General features: G+C 53.6%; 1 protein-coding gene across 1 annotated transcript; it reads right to left on the minus strand.

Moving 5' to 3' along the window:
* Window positions 1–6,684: 6,684 nt before the first annotated feature.
* On the minus strand, window positions 6,685–13,901 carry GJB2 (gap junction protein beta 2). The gene is made up of 2 exons (XM_038761949.1): window positions 13,880–13,901; window positions 6,685–7,673 (listed from the first exon to the last, which is right to left on the minus strand). Exon 2 carries the CDS (start codon window positions 7,650–7,652, stop codon window positions 6,972–6,974), a length of 681 nt encoding a protein of 226 aa, XP_038617877.1. The 5' UTR covers window positions 7,653–7,673; window positions 13,880–13,901; the 3' UTR covers window positions 6,685–6,971.
* Between the last annotated feature and the right edge of the window lie 569 nt (window positions 13,902–14,470).

A 14,470-nucleotide genomic window follows, 5' to 3' on the forward strand; every position in this document is an offset into this window, starting at 1 on the left:
ACTCCTTTCCTGTGTCATCTTTCAGCACCAGCAAGAGGTCACACAACTCAAGAACCAACTTGCAGGGGTTGTCAAGCCTGAGTCATAAGCATAGAAGCCAAAATAAACCCCGGATTTTATCTGAATTTAAGAACCAACTCGGTAACTCTCCACTGAAATATACGTCCTTTGACCCCACCTCCTCCCCCGATCCAGATCTTAAACCTGCCTGCCTTACTGCTGAGCTCAGGAGTCAGTGACCCTCAGTCTGAGCTGTGGTAATAATAACAATAATAATAATAACAGTGATGGTATTTGTTAAGCGCTTACTATGTGTCAAGCACTGTCCTAAGCACTGGTGCCAGGGTATGCTGTGTTCTCTTATCAGGAGGGAATCCCAGAGGGTTGGGGGCCTCAGGGACTCTCCTTAGTGATGGTGACGGGGTCTCCAATCGGGAAGATTGAGTGAGCCTCGGGCTGAGACCTACTGTCCTCGGCGCAGAGACCCTGAGCAAAGGAATGGACGATGGGCTGGTGATTTGCACATTGCCACTTGTATGCTTTCTTCCCAGCTGATCAGGTTCCTGTTAGGGCACAGAGCTCCTCTGCCTCTTCTCTGCCTCTCTCTCCCCTTCTCTCTTCTCTGTCTCTTTCTCCCTCCCTTTCTTTTCCTCCCCCATCTCTCCCCTTCCTCTGTTTCTTTCCTCTCTCTGCCTCTCTCAAATCCCCACCTTGGTTTGGTTCAACACTTACTCAGCAACGGGCAAGTCCTGGGCTGAGTCACCTTCACTTCCTCCAACACCCCACCTCACTCCAGGCCCTGACTCGCATGGCAAGAACTTGGGTGGTGGCAGGGGCCCAGCTGGGTTGAACTAGGGAGCCTGAGTTTCCTTTCATGAAGATTCCGGCCTGCCAGACCTGCCCGTGATTCGCTTTCTCCCATCGCGAGGAAATGGGTGCACCCTCTGGCAAGAAGTGAAATAACTGGAATCTGCAGTGACACATTTGCCTTGACCCATTTCCTTGCATAAGTGCATCTTCTCACATGAGAAGGGAGGAAGGAAGGAAGGAAGGAAGGAAGGAAGGAAGGAAGGAAGGAAGGAAGGAAGGAAGGAAGGAAGGAAGGAAGGAAGGAAGGAGAGGAGGGAAGGAGAGGAGGGAAAGAGAGGAGGGAAGGAGAGGAGGGAAGGAGGGAGTAACACTGGAAAGAGGGTGGGAGAGGAGGTGTCCCAGACAGGGAGAATGGTGTGGGCTGCAGCTCAGAATGGAGAGAATTGTAAGTGTGGAGTGAAGAGAGAAGAGGGTGTCCTGGACCTGAACAGGGGGTAGGGAAGGGAGAGGCAGTTGGATGTGAAGAAAACCAGCTGGTAGAGGCCTTGCCATACTGGCTAAGAACGTCGGCTTGACTAGGTGGGGCCCAGAGACCACAGAGGAGATGATCAACGTTTTTAGGAAGGTGATTCTGACTGTTGCCTAGAGGACAGATTGGAGCCTGGCCGGCGGGCTGGAAAAGCTGGACAGGGACGAGGGTGGCTAGCGAGACGAGTGCTCAGGAGTTTGTGGACAGTGCTCAAGGGTCATGCTGGTCGGTGCCTGGTACAGAGAAGGGGAGTCCAGACACCGTGAGGATTCTGGGACCTCTATCCCTGCAGCCTGGACTGTCCATGTGCTCTGGGTTGATGGGTTGATTACTGATACCAGTTCTCAGGAGCTACCCAGGGTCTGGAGAGTGGCAGCAGCATCTCCCAGTGGCAAAGGGCACAGCCACACTGGTGCTTGGCGAGGCCTCCACTTCACTGCTCCAGGTAAGCCTGAGCCATGGTCCCTCCAGGCTGGACATTGCTGAGAGGAGCAGTGGAGTGGTGGAGCAGTGGAAGAATAGAGCCAACCTACTCACTGTACCTCAATGTCATCTAGCTCACCAGCAACCTCTCGCCCACATCGTGTCTCTAGCCTGGAACACCCTCTCTCGTCATATCTGACAGATGATCACTTGCCCCACCTTCAAAGCCTTATTAAGAGCACACCTCCCCCAAAGGCCTTCCCCAGCTAGGCCCTTACTCACTGTTCTCCCACTCCCTTCTGTGTTGCCCTTACACTTGGATTTTCACCCTTTATTTACCCCTCCCTCAGCTCCACAGCACTTATGTATATAACTGTAATTTACGTTTTTTTTATTTATGGTAATATCTGTCTCTCCCTCTAGACTGAAAGCTTATTGTTGGCGGGGACCATAACTACCAACTCTGTTATGCTGCACTCTCCTGAGCATTGTATTAAGTGCTCGGGAGCGTACAATAATAATTATAATAATGATTGTATTTGTTAAGCACTTACTATGTGCCAAGCACTTTTCTAAGCACTGGGGCAGATACAAGGTAATCAGGTTGTCCCCTGTAGGGCTCACAGTCTTAATCCCCATTTTAAAGATGAGATAACTGAGGTACAGAGAAGTTAAGTGACTTGCCTGAAGTCACACAGCTGACAAGTGGCGGAGCTGGAAAGAAATGAACAGTGGGACAGTGAAGCAGAGGAAAAGTGGAGTAGTGGGGCAGTGGAGCAGTGGAAGAGTGTTCTCCCGGCATGAATAGGGTGGAAACCCATCACACCTGGAGGCCCCAAAAGCTGCAGAAGTCAGCATCCACCGTGGCTGCAGAGTGACTCACCGCCGGGCAAGGTCGTAAAGACTCCCGACTGGCGCCAGCGCTGAGAGCCCGTGGCGATCAGGCACTGGTGCTCTGGGGCCCAGAACATCCTACATCAGCTGCCCTGTTACGAGTGATGCAACTCCCACCCTGAAAGACTTCCCAGGGGCTGAGCCGGTGTGAAGAGGGCCTCTGGAGTCACTCAGTTCAGTGCCATCCACTCCCATGGGCTTTCACAACTTCAGCCTCTCCCCCAACTCCCAGAAACAGAAACCCATTTTGGGTTGAATCCACAAGGACTGGGTGAGGTGGTGTGTGGACAGGCACTGCACAGGGCCTACACTGGACTTTCAAAGGGCCTACTCCGGCGCTCCAGTTCCAGGATCCCACCCAGTGAAGCAGGCAGACCCTGGTGTCAAGCGTCCCTGTGCCTGCCACCTGCTCTCCACGGGGAAGGACGACACATCCCTGAGCCTTCACCCTCCTCTTTCCGGGGTGGGCGGGCCCATCAGGACCTTCTCCTCCAGCCCCTGCACTGTCTCAACTAGATCTCGCTGCAGAATCGGTGAGAGCTTTGTAAAAGAAAACCAAGAAGCCATGGTCCCTGCCCTCAGGAATCTTACAATCTATTAGGGGGAGTCAGGCACACATAAAAACTCAACCTGAAATTGGACCACAGCTGGAAAGTCAAAGATATAAAACCCAAGAGCACAAATATTAGAAACTATCCATTATAGGGTAACAGCATGGTGTGGTGGAAAAAGCCTGGACCTGGGATTCAGAAGGACCTGAATCCAATCTTGACCTCACACTAGTCTGCTGTGTGACCTTGGACAAATTACTTACCTTCTCTGTGCCTCAGTTACCTCATCTCTAAAATGGGGACTAAAACTGTGAGCCCCAGTGGGACATGGACTGTGTCCAACTTGATTAGCCTGTATCTACCACAGCACTTAGAACAGTGCCTGGCACATAGTAAGTGCTTGACAAATACCATTAAAAAAGAGAGATTCCTGGATATGCATACAGAAAGGTGGAGGCAAGGCAGAGATGAAGGGCCCTTGATTTGCTCAGGAAAGGCCACCGTCATTACTCCTACTGCTGCTGTCACAACTTTCAGTGGTGGCTACTCCCAGCAGTTATAGGGTCTTACACCACCCATCTCCTGTAGTGGACAAAGACTGCGATTTGGAAAAAAACCCTAAAGACTTTGGTGCCTTGACCAATAGTAGGGGAACTTTGTTTGTAATTTACTTTTGCATCTGTCTCACCTGCTCGACCACAAGCTCCCTGAGGGCAGGGATCATGTCTACTGACTCTATTATATTCTCCCAAGTGGTTAGTACTGTACTCTGTACACGGTAGACACCTGATCTATCGTCTTAGGGATTTTCTATTTCTCTTTCATTTTTCCGATTTTATTTTCTATTTCCTGCCTTTGTCTCACTTTGCCTCAGCCTTTGCTCTGTCTCCCTTACAGCCATTTTTTGAGGGGCAAAGTTGTTTGAGTGAAAGAAAAATGGAAACGGTGAAAGCCTTAGGGAGAGCTTTATTACAGTCTTAGTCAGACTGGAGTTCGTGTAAAATGAGCTGGAAGTTAGAAGCTGGTGAGACTGGGGCAGAATTGTGTGGCCATGGCCCAAGGGAAAGCTGTACTCCTCCCCTCCCCACTTCACCTCCCTCCGCCCATCTCCCGTTCTCCTTAGTGCTGTGTACATCAAGTGGGAAAGATTACTTTCCTCTTGTGCTATTTCTGGCCTTGCTCTGATCCAAGCCTTGTGGAGCTGGGGAGAGATCCCAGGTCCTTCTCCAACTCCGGGAGTCTTGTCGTGCTGTGTGAACCCTGGCTCCTCCTCCTACTGCATGAACCTTAGCTCCCCCCCTTAAACCGTGGCTCCCCCATGTGCTGTGTGAACCGTGGCTCCCCTTCATGCTGCCACTGCATCCCCTGCTCTTTCTCCCATCAAGTGGAGAGACACGAGAGACTTATCGGTCTTGGAGGGTTTTGGATTGTTTTTGTCTTGGAGGTGAGAACACGCAGTAAAACTGGGCAGCTTCTCCAAATTTCAGTACCTCCATGAGATATATATATATAGGTTGGACAAATCAGTAAGGCTTAGGGTGACCCCCAAGACACACATACACACTCACACACGCCACACACACACACACACACACACACACACACACTCACGGAGCTACAAAGGACTGATCTGTCTGGTTTATTTCCCACGGAAATGCACACCAAGGAACAGAAAGGGGTTGCATAAACCAGCTTGGATTACATAGAAATATACAGAAAGAGAGCCTGAAGAAAGCACGCCTCGCTGGTTCCAGCTCTGGCCTGGCCTATCCCCACCACGGACCCCGTCTCGGTTTCACAATCGTTGTGACTAAGGGCCTCTCGCATCAGATGACGCGTTTGCAATCTGCACAACCTACATTGGCAAACAATTTCAGATCCCAAAACGACCTGACTCGGCTGGACTCCTCCAAGATGCAAACTTTTGGGCCTCAGCCCTCGGGCTGCTGCCTCTTTTGTCGCCGCCTCGTGGCACATGAGGGCATAAGCGCTTAGTACAGTGCTCTGCACACAGTAAGCGCTCAATAAATACGATTGATTGATTGACAGAGGGACCGGACTCAGACCACCCTCCCTCCAGCAGCATTTCCCATTTGGACAATCGGTATGAAATGTAAAAGATCAGGGTAATAGTATACAAAATACCCGTCTATACCTCTCGGTTCTTATTAAAAATTGTACGAGATTTTAAATAGCCATTTGCCTGACTCGAACTCCCACACATTTTGTGAAATCTCCTGTCCTGTATAATCGTTTTCACTGTGCTCTCTTGATGAGGGAAAACTCTGGCTGCTCAGCGGGTTTTGCCCCGCCAGAGCTGATGACAGGAAAGAGCTGGTTCTCATTGTACCGAGCTGCGTGAAGGTGTTCAGGGGTCCAGGTGAGATCAGGGGTCCGTTTGCCCGAGCCGGTCAGCTGAGTATCACTTCCCAACCCCAGCAGGGACATAGGAGTGGAAAGGGATCTCTGGCTTCACATGTGCTTGTGTTTCAGACCATGCTAAAGCCTTTGAAGTTTGGCAGGCTTCATGGGCTTTATTGGTCCAAACTGGTTTGAGGCTGGTCCTCCCACCAACCGCTCTACTCCAGCCACCCCACTACCAGCTTCCCTGAGGCCCTAAGGGATTTCCATCCTTAAATGGAAACTTTTCCTAGGGGCTGCACCTTCCCCAGAAGCAAACAGACGTCTGGATTGGTGAGACCTCTGCCCCCTCACGCCAGCCCCCAGCTGCTCCTTCCTTCCCCAGCTTCGCCAGGGCCAGGGCGGCCAAGGCCTTGGCCGGCTGGCAGCCCTAGGCCACATCACACCTCAGTCTGGGAGTGCCAGACAGGAGCAGAGCGTGTCTCCCTGCAGCTGCCTCCCAAGGGAGGAGCAATGAAGGGAGGAAGGGAGGGGAGACAGGGAGGAAGGAAGGAAAAGAAGGAGGGAGGGATCGGGCGGGGTGGGGAGGGAGGAAGGGAGGGAGGTCCTGGCATGTGGACGCACGTTGCTGCTAGGTTAGAGTTCCTTTCTGCTTCAGCAAAAAATATTAATGACTAAAAAAAAAGTCTCTTTAATGAAGGTACAACTAAGGTTCGGCAGCTAGCTGCCGGCAATTTACTTCTCAGTCTGGACCTGTGGAAAAGGAGGAATACAAAATATTGACATTTCAAGACATTGTGCAAAGCAAAGCTAAATAAGAAAATATGTCTTAACATGATTTTATAATTGTGGATTGACATTTGTAGCATGGGGGTAACTTTGCTAGATGCTAGAAATTCAAGCTCCCAAATGCCACAGCTTTTGAAAAGGAAATCCTATCTGAATCACTCTAATCTAACACTGACCTGTGAAGTCACCCCAGGGAAATGAGGCACTCCAGGGCTCTCCCCAACCTCCCAACCAGATGGAAGAATCTGGCTCTCTCGCCCCAAACCCTCCTTCAGCCCGGGGGGGGCGGGGGGGGGGGGTTGCGGGGAGAGGTGAGGTGCTCCCTTGGCCCTGGTAGAAAAGTTCTGCTAAGCTAGCAATGGTAGAAACAGGCTTTCGTTTGCAGAGTTAAGAAAGCGGTACTCCATTTTGGGAGTGACTTTCCAAATCATCATCGATGCGTTATTAGATTAAGGTTCCAGGTGAGAACGGAGTGTGAAGTCGATTCACGCCCTAGAAAGTTTGCTCTTTTTTTGCCTTGTCCTTGGAAATACCGGTGACTGGGTCTTGACAGCTCTGAGAGTGACTTTGTCCATCTGGGGCTGTCTACTTTTCTCTCATGTCTGGGCACTGCTCTACACGGGCTTTTTGGACTTTCCAGAGCAGTATCTGATCATAAGGTAGCACAGCTCAACGATATTTAGCAATATGCAGATTCCAGACACGGAGATCATGAAGACCGTAAACACGGTCTTCTCGGTGGGTCTGGACACGAAACAGTCCACTGTGTTGGGGCAGGGCCAGGCATTACACTTCACCACCCGGGTCATGGAAAACCCGTTGTACATGAAGTAGAACACGTACATGAAGACCGCCTCGAAGATGGCTCTGAAGAAAATGCTGCTGGTGTAGGTCCACCACAAGGCTCCCTCGATCCGGACCTTCTGCCTCTTGATCTCCTCAATATCTTTGAACTCGTTCTTTGTCTCGCCCCTGATGAACTTCCTCTTCTTCTCGTGTCTCCGGTAGGCGATGTGCATGGCAACCAGCAGGGCCGGGGTGGAGACAAAGATGAGCTGCAGAGCCCACAGGCGGATGTGCGAGATGGGGAAGACGTGGTCGTAGCACACGTTCTTGCACCCCGGCTGCAGGGTGTTGCAGATGAAGTCGGCCTGCTCATCCCCCCACACTTCCTTTGCGGCCACCACCAGGATCATAATTCGGAAGATGAAGAGGACGGTCAGCCAGATCTTCCCGATGCTGGTGGAGTGCTTGTTGACGCCTCCCAAAATGGTCTGCAGTGTTCCCCAATCCATCTTCTCTCACAGGTGTGGGCCCTACAGAGATAAAAGGAATGGAGGAGAGTCAACAATCATCCACCAGTCAATCCGTGGGGTGCACTGAGCGTGGAACTCTGGGATCCTTGTCCCAGATCCTCAGTTGGACAATAATTACACAGTGAGTGGGAACAGGGGAAGGAACAAGGATGCAGCGGGAACCCGTACAAGTGAGTCAGGGGGGTGAAAGAGCTGAATCAGTAATGGAATTCCCTCTAGACTGTAAGCTCTTTGTGGGCAGGGAACGTGTCTACCACCTCTGTTGAACTGTACTCTCCCAAGCACTTAGTTTAGTGCTCGGCACACAAGAAGTGCTCAATAAATACCACTGATTCATTGATTGGAATGAACAGATCCCAGGATGGAGCCCTAAGCCTGAAGAAAGTCCAGGTCTCTAATCCAGGCTTCTTCATGCAAACCTTGGATCTCGGGCTAAAGGAGGATTAGGTAGCATGTCTACCAATAACTCTGTTACACTGTGCTCTCCCAAGTGCTTGGTCCAAAGCTTGGCACTCAATAAATACCATCGATTGATATAGTTGTCCTCAATATTCAAAGAAGACACCACTGATTGTGACATTCACCTATAAGTGCAGGATTTGTGTGTCTGAAAAGACCAAAGTCCTGGCCACGTTTTATACCCAAAGAGGCTGTCCCTTGTTTGATTCTGTTCACAGCTTGCAGTGCCTGGCACTGTTTTCTCTTTCACCTCTTTGTCTCTCGTTTCTTAAGGAGCATTTGCTCCAAGAGAGCCACTCCTTTCTTGAGAGTCCAAGCACAGTAGCAGCTGTTTTCACCATCTTGGAAGAAAACCAGCTCAGTAGCAAACACAAGCCGCCAATGCGTGTGCCGTCAGAATGGAAGGTCTGGTGTCCGATGGGCTCCGGGGACCACAGTGGGTGCTGGAGGCTTGACCTCAATCAATTGCATTTATTGAGTGCCTACTGTGTGCAGAGCACTGTACTAAGTGCTTGGCATGGCTCTGCTGAGTCAAGTCATTGGGCCAGCTTTCCTCCCAGGGGAAACCTCAGCCAGTACAGGTTGGCAAAGGGGCTCTGAGGCACCTGAGGGGAACTCACTGGGCATTGGGGTAGCCCCACCCTGCCTAGCTGCAGAGGGCTGCAAAGTTCACCTTGCTCAGCACGGGAAGGGCTCAGGCTGGTCTTGCCCACTGGAGCCCCACAGCCGGGCTCGCCGACTTGGCCTGGGGCTCGGGGGGGTCGCTGGGGGGGCCCAGGACTGGGGCCCCCAGGACCAGGGGACCACGAGGAGGAGATGGAAGGGCGGAAATCGGAGGGGTGTTGGGCACCCCTCCCGGGAAACAATTCCATCGGTATTGCAGTTCAGATTGAGCCGCTTCGGATACTCGCCACAGCGCGTCGGGGCATTAGGGAACGTTCTTCCTGCAACGCGGGGCTGGGAGCCACAGTTGTACACGCCAGGGCGGCGTCCGGCTCGGGGAGGGCTGCAGCCCCAGGCTCCTAAGCACGACTAGTGGCTAGTCCAGAACCTGGCCGGCTCGAAACGAGGAACTGACTGACCGGACCAGTTCCCTGGAGGCCTGGGAGAGGGCGGCCCCGGGTGAGCTCGCGGTCATGAAATGGTGCCTCTGTCATTACCCGGCCCTCATCATAAAGCCCTACTTCTGGGAACCAGCTGTACCGGACATGTGACCCACAAGGAGCCCTGGCAATCCCCTGGCCCAGCCGATGCCCTGGGCCAGGCCAGGGCCCCGGGGCAAGGGGCGCTAGGAGCTGAGGCCTACTCATGTTTACAAAGACATGAAAATGCAGCATCTGCTCGTTCGTTGTCTCCCCCTCCCCCCTCCCGCGGCCCCAGCTAGACTGTGAGGTCATTGTGGGCAGGAAATGTCTCTATTACTGTATTGTACTCTCCCAAGCGCTTAGTACCGTGCTCTGAACACAGTAAGTGCTCAGTGAACCCGAGTGAATGAATGAATGAATGAGTTTGGAGCAACCTCCACAAGGAAGTAGGAAAGGGGGAGGCCGGGGACAACTTGTCCGCTCTCGCCCTACCCCACCGATCCGCCGGAGGAAAACCCAGCGACTGTCAGTCTGTCTGTCTGTCTCGGCCTGGGTCCATCTGTCCCTGTCTTCTGTCTCTGCCCACCCCTGCCCGGGTCTGGCCCTGCCCTTGCCCCAGAGTTCCTATCCCGAGCGGCCTGACAGACAGTCCCCAGGGGAGCACCGGCAACCCATTTCAGCAAACAAACAGGAGGAAGCTTAGGCGAGCCGGGAATCCGGCCAGTCCGCGCGTCCTGCCCGGGTCCAGGTGGGGATCCGGCAGCCCCGCAACAGCCGTCAGCGGGCTCCTCGGACAGGCCGCTCCGGGCGGCTCCTTTTGGGCCCAAGTTCTGGGAGGCCGGAGGCGGATCGGGAAGGGAGGGGAATGTAAGGGGCCAGCCGCCAGGGCTCTGCGGATGCGGGAGATGGAATTGGGGAATCCAGAAGGTTTGCTGAGTCACCGCAGTCCGCCCTCTTCCAAGGCCTCCCCTCCCTCGGTCTCCCTCGGCCTCCCTCGGCCTCCCTGAGAACCCAGCGACGATCGCCGTCGAGCGCAGCTCTGGGAAAGGGCCCAGGACTGGGCCAGGTGGGACTACTTCTCCAGAGATCCCGACCCACCACCCCGGGCTCTCACCCCCGCCCCCCCCCGCTAACCTCCGGGACCCTCCCCAGAATTTCCGTGGACCCCCGGGTCCTCCAAGGCCGCCCCTAACCCCCAAACCCCCGAGTAACCCCAGAGCCCTCGTGCTGTCCTGGTCGCCGGTACCCCAGGGTCTCCCTGATCTCCTCGTGGCCCCCCGCGTCTCCCCCAAACCCCGGCCCCGACTTGTCCCAGAACTTCCATGGGTTTGCCTGTATTCATTCATTCATTCAATCATATTTATTGAGCACTGACTGTGTGCACAGCACTGTACTGAGCGCTTGGGAAGTACAAATCGACAACATGTAGAGACGGTCCCTACCTCAGCGCTTAGTACAGCGCCTGGCCCATAGTAAGTGCTTAACGAATACCACAGTTATGATGATAATCATAATAAAATGTTGGTACTTGTTAAGCGCTTACTATATGTCAAGCACTGTTCTAAGCGCTGGGGAGGTTACAAGGTGATCAGGTTGTCCCACGGGAGGGGCTCACAGTCTTCATCCCCATTTTACAGATGAGGGAACTGAGGCCCAGAGAAGTGAAGTGACTTGCCCAAGGCCACACAGCTGACAAGCGGCGAAGCTAGGATTAGAACCCATAACCTCTGACTCCCAAGCCCGGGCTCTTTCCACTAAACCACGCTCCTTCTCTAATGATGATGATGATGAGAAGCAGCGTGACTCGGTGGAAAGAGCCCGGGCTTTGGAGTCCCAGGTCATGGGTTCAAATCCCGACTCTGCCAATTGTCAGTTGTGTGACTTCGGGCAAGTCACAACTTCTCCGTGCCTCAGTTACCTCACCTTTAAAATGGGGATGAAGACTGTGAGCCCCCCGTGGGACAACCTGGTCACCTTGTAACCTCCCCAGCGCTTAGAACAGTGCTTTGCACATAGTAAGCGCTTAATAAATGCTATCATCATTATGATGACCCCGGGACTATTTGGTAGGCAGGGAAGAGCCGAACCTGTAGGGCAGTTTGTCGGGGAGCGGGTAAATCCCAGCCTGTTCCCCGGGTCGCTCCATAGGGGCCCGCGGTCAGTGTCCGGACACAGGGGGCACATGGGGGCCGCGCTGTCCCTCGCCCCTCCAGCCTCGCACAACCGCTGCCGAATATTTGTGCCACTCGCTCTCTCGGGCGCTCGAGGACTGAAGTTCCCGGGGACTTTCCCGGAGACGAAATAATAACCTGAGCGGGAAAGTCGCAAGCCGGCCGATAAGGCTCTTCCCGTCTGGAGGGGCAGGTTGGTTAACGTGCCCCTGACCGCGGGTGAGCCCCCTGTTTTGGACGGGCGGGGACCACTCTTCTCTGCCTCCAGGAGGCCTTCCCAGATTGAGCCCCTTCCTTCCTCTCCCCCTCTCCATCCCCCCCATCATACCTCCTTCCCTTCCCCACAGCCCCTGTATATGTGTTTGTACATATTTATGACTCTATTTATTTATCTATATGTTGCCAATTTGTACTTCCCAAGCGCTTAGTACAGTGCTCTGCACATAGTAAGCGCTCAATAAATACGATTGATGATGATGATGATGATTTATTTCACTTGTACCTATCCATTCTATTTATTTTATTTTGTTAGTATGTTTGGGTTTGTTCTCCGTCTCCCCCTTTTAGACTGTGAGCCCACTGTTGGGTAGGGACTGTCTCTGTATGTGGCCGACTTCATCATCATCAATCGTATTTATTGAGCGCTTTCTATGTGCAGAGCACTGTACTAAGCGCTTGGGAAGTACAAATTGGCAACATATAGAGACAGTCTCTGTATGTCGCCAACTTCATCATTATCAATCGTATTTATTGAGCGCTTACTATGTGCAGAGCACTGTACTAAGCGCTTGGGAAGTACAAATTGGCCACATACAGAGACAGTCCCTACCCAACAGTGGGCTCACAGTCTAAAAGGGGGAGACAGAGAACAAAACCAAACATACTAACAAAATAAAATAGAATAGATATGTACAAGTAAAATAAATAAATAGAGTAATTAATATGTACAAACATATATACATATATACAGGTGTTGTGGGGAAGGGAAGGGGGTAAGATGGGGGGATGGAGGGGGGGCGAGGGGGAGAGGAAGGAGCGCTTAGTACAGTGCTCTGCACACAGTAAGCGCTCAATAAATACGATTGATATTGATTGATTGCCTGCAAACCCAACTCACCGCCCTGAAGTTCCCCAGGGGAAGCCCGAAGCCCGCAGACCGACACCAGCTTGCGCCTCCCGGGCGGCCTGGAGCAACAGGGCAGGGGCCAGGGGACGGAGCGGGGGCACAGGCAGGGGAGGTACTTACTGAGCGCCTCCTGAGGGCACCGCACGGTAGCGAGCGCTGGGGCCGGGCCCGAGCCACCCTTCCCCTGCCCCTCCTCGGACCCGGCCCGCCCTGCCGCCCCCTGCCCCCAAACTGAGGCCTCGGGGGATTCCGAGGGGTCGCGGGAATAATAGTAATAATAATAATAATGGTATTTGCTAAGCGCTTACTATGTGCGAAGCACTGTTCTAACCGCTGAGGTAGATACAAGGCAATCAGGTTGTCCCACGTGGGGCTCACAGCCTTCCTCCCCATTTTCCGGATGAGGTAACTGAGGCCCAGAGAAGTGAAGTGGCTTACCCGAGGTCACACAGCTGACGAGTGGCCGAGCCGGGATTCGAACCCGCAGCCCGGGTGCCCCCCACAACCGCAACTACAGGAACCAGAGGAACCCAGCGCGGCTCAGTGGAAAAGAGCCCGGGCTTTGGAGTCAGAGGTCACGGGTTCAAATCCCGGCTCCACCAATTGTCAGCTGTGTGACTTTGGGCAAGTCACTTCACTTCTCCGTGCCTCAGTTCCCTCATCTGTCAAATGGGGATGAAGACTGTGAGCCCCACGTGGGGCCATCTAATCACCTTGTAGCCACCCCAGCGCTTAGAACAGTGCTTCGCGCATAGTAAGCGCTTAACAAATGCCATTATTATTATTATTATTATTAGAGAAGCAGTGTGGCTCCGTGGAAAGAGCACAGGCTTTGGAGTCAGAGGTCATGGGGTCGAATCCTGACTCCACCACATCATCATCAATCGTATTTATTGAGCGCTTACTATGTGCCGAACACTGTACTAAGCGCTTGGGAAGTACAAATTGGCAACATATAGAGACAGATCCCTACCCAACAGTGGGCTCACAGTCTGCGGTGTGACCTTGGGCGAGTCACTTCAGTTCTCTGAGCCTCAGTTCCCTCATCTGTAAAACGAGGGTGAAGACTGTGAGCCCCCCGTGGGACAACCTGATCACCTTGTATCCCCCCAGCGCTTAGAGCAGTGCTTTGCAACGTAGTAAGCGCTTAACCAATGCCATCATTATTATCATTTACCTTGCAACCTCCCCAGCGCTTAGAACAGTGCTTTGAACATTGTAAGCGCTTAGTAAATGCCATCATTATTATTATTATTATTAGCCCCACCGCGCAGCCCCCCGCCCCGTCCTCCGGGCTTTCCAGGGCGGGAGAGCAATCCGGTGTTACCGGTTTGGCGAAGAGGCCGGACAGGGGAGAAGTCTTACCGGTGCGGGAGCCCCTCCGGACGGGGAGAAGGGAGCGGGGAGCGGGGAGCGGGGTCCGGTCCGGTCCGAGACGGGATGGGCGAGTCGGGCTGCCGGGGCGCCGAGCGCTTTTGAAGGCTCCACACCTGGTCCGCCAGCAGGGCCTTTAAACAGCGCCCCGCACCCCGCCCCGCACCCCGCCCCGCACCCCGCCCCTTCCCCGGAGCGCTTTGGAAAGTGCAGGAGTCGGGGGAGGGAGAAGGCCGCCCTCACCCACCCCCCCAAAGTCGTCAGTGGGGAGGGGAAAAACGGGAAGCCCCCCGCACCCCGTCCCGGAGGCCCAGGCCGAGCCTCCCCGCCTCCTCGGAGGGGCAGGGAATGACAGGCAAGGACGGGAGGGAGAGCCGGAGTCGGGACCCCCTTCGCCCCCCACCAAAAAATGCCCCTCGACTAACCGACCTCCAGGAAAAGGCCGGAGAGGAGGGAGGAAACGACCGCTCAAATCTCCCCTCCAGACTGTAAGCTTCTGGTGGGCAGGGAACGTGTCTATCTCTGGTAGAGCGTACTCTTTCAACAGTGTCCTGCACACAGTACGGGCCCAATAAATGATGA

Source organism: Tachyglossus aculeatus, chromosome 20 (genome assembly GCF_015852505.1).
Source record: "Tachyglossus aculeatus isolate mTacAcu1 chromosome 20, mTacAcu1.pri, whole genome shotgun sequence".
NCBI classification, from domain to species: Eukaryota; Metazoa; Chordata; class Mammalia; order Monotremata; family Tachyglossidae; genus Tachyglossus; species Tachyglossus aculeatus.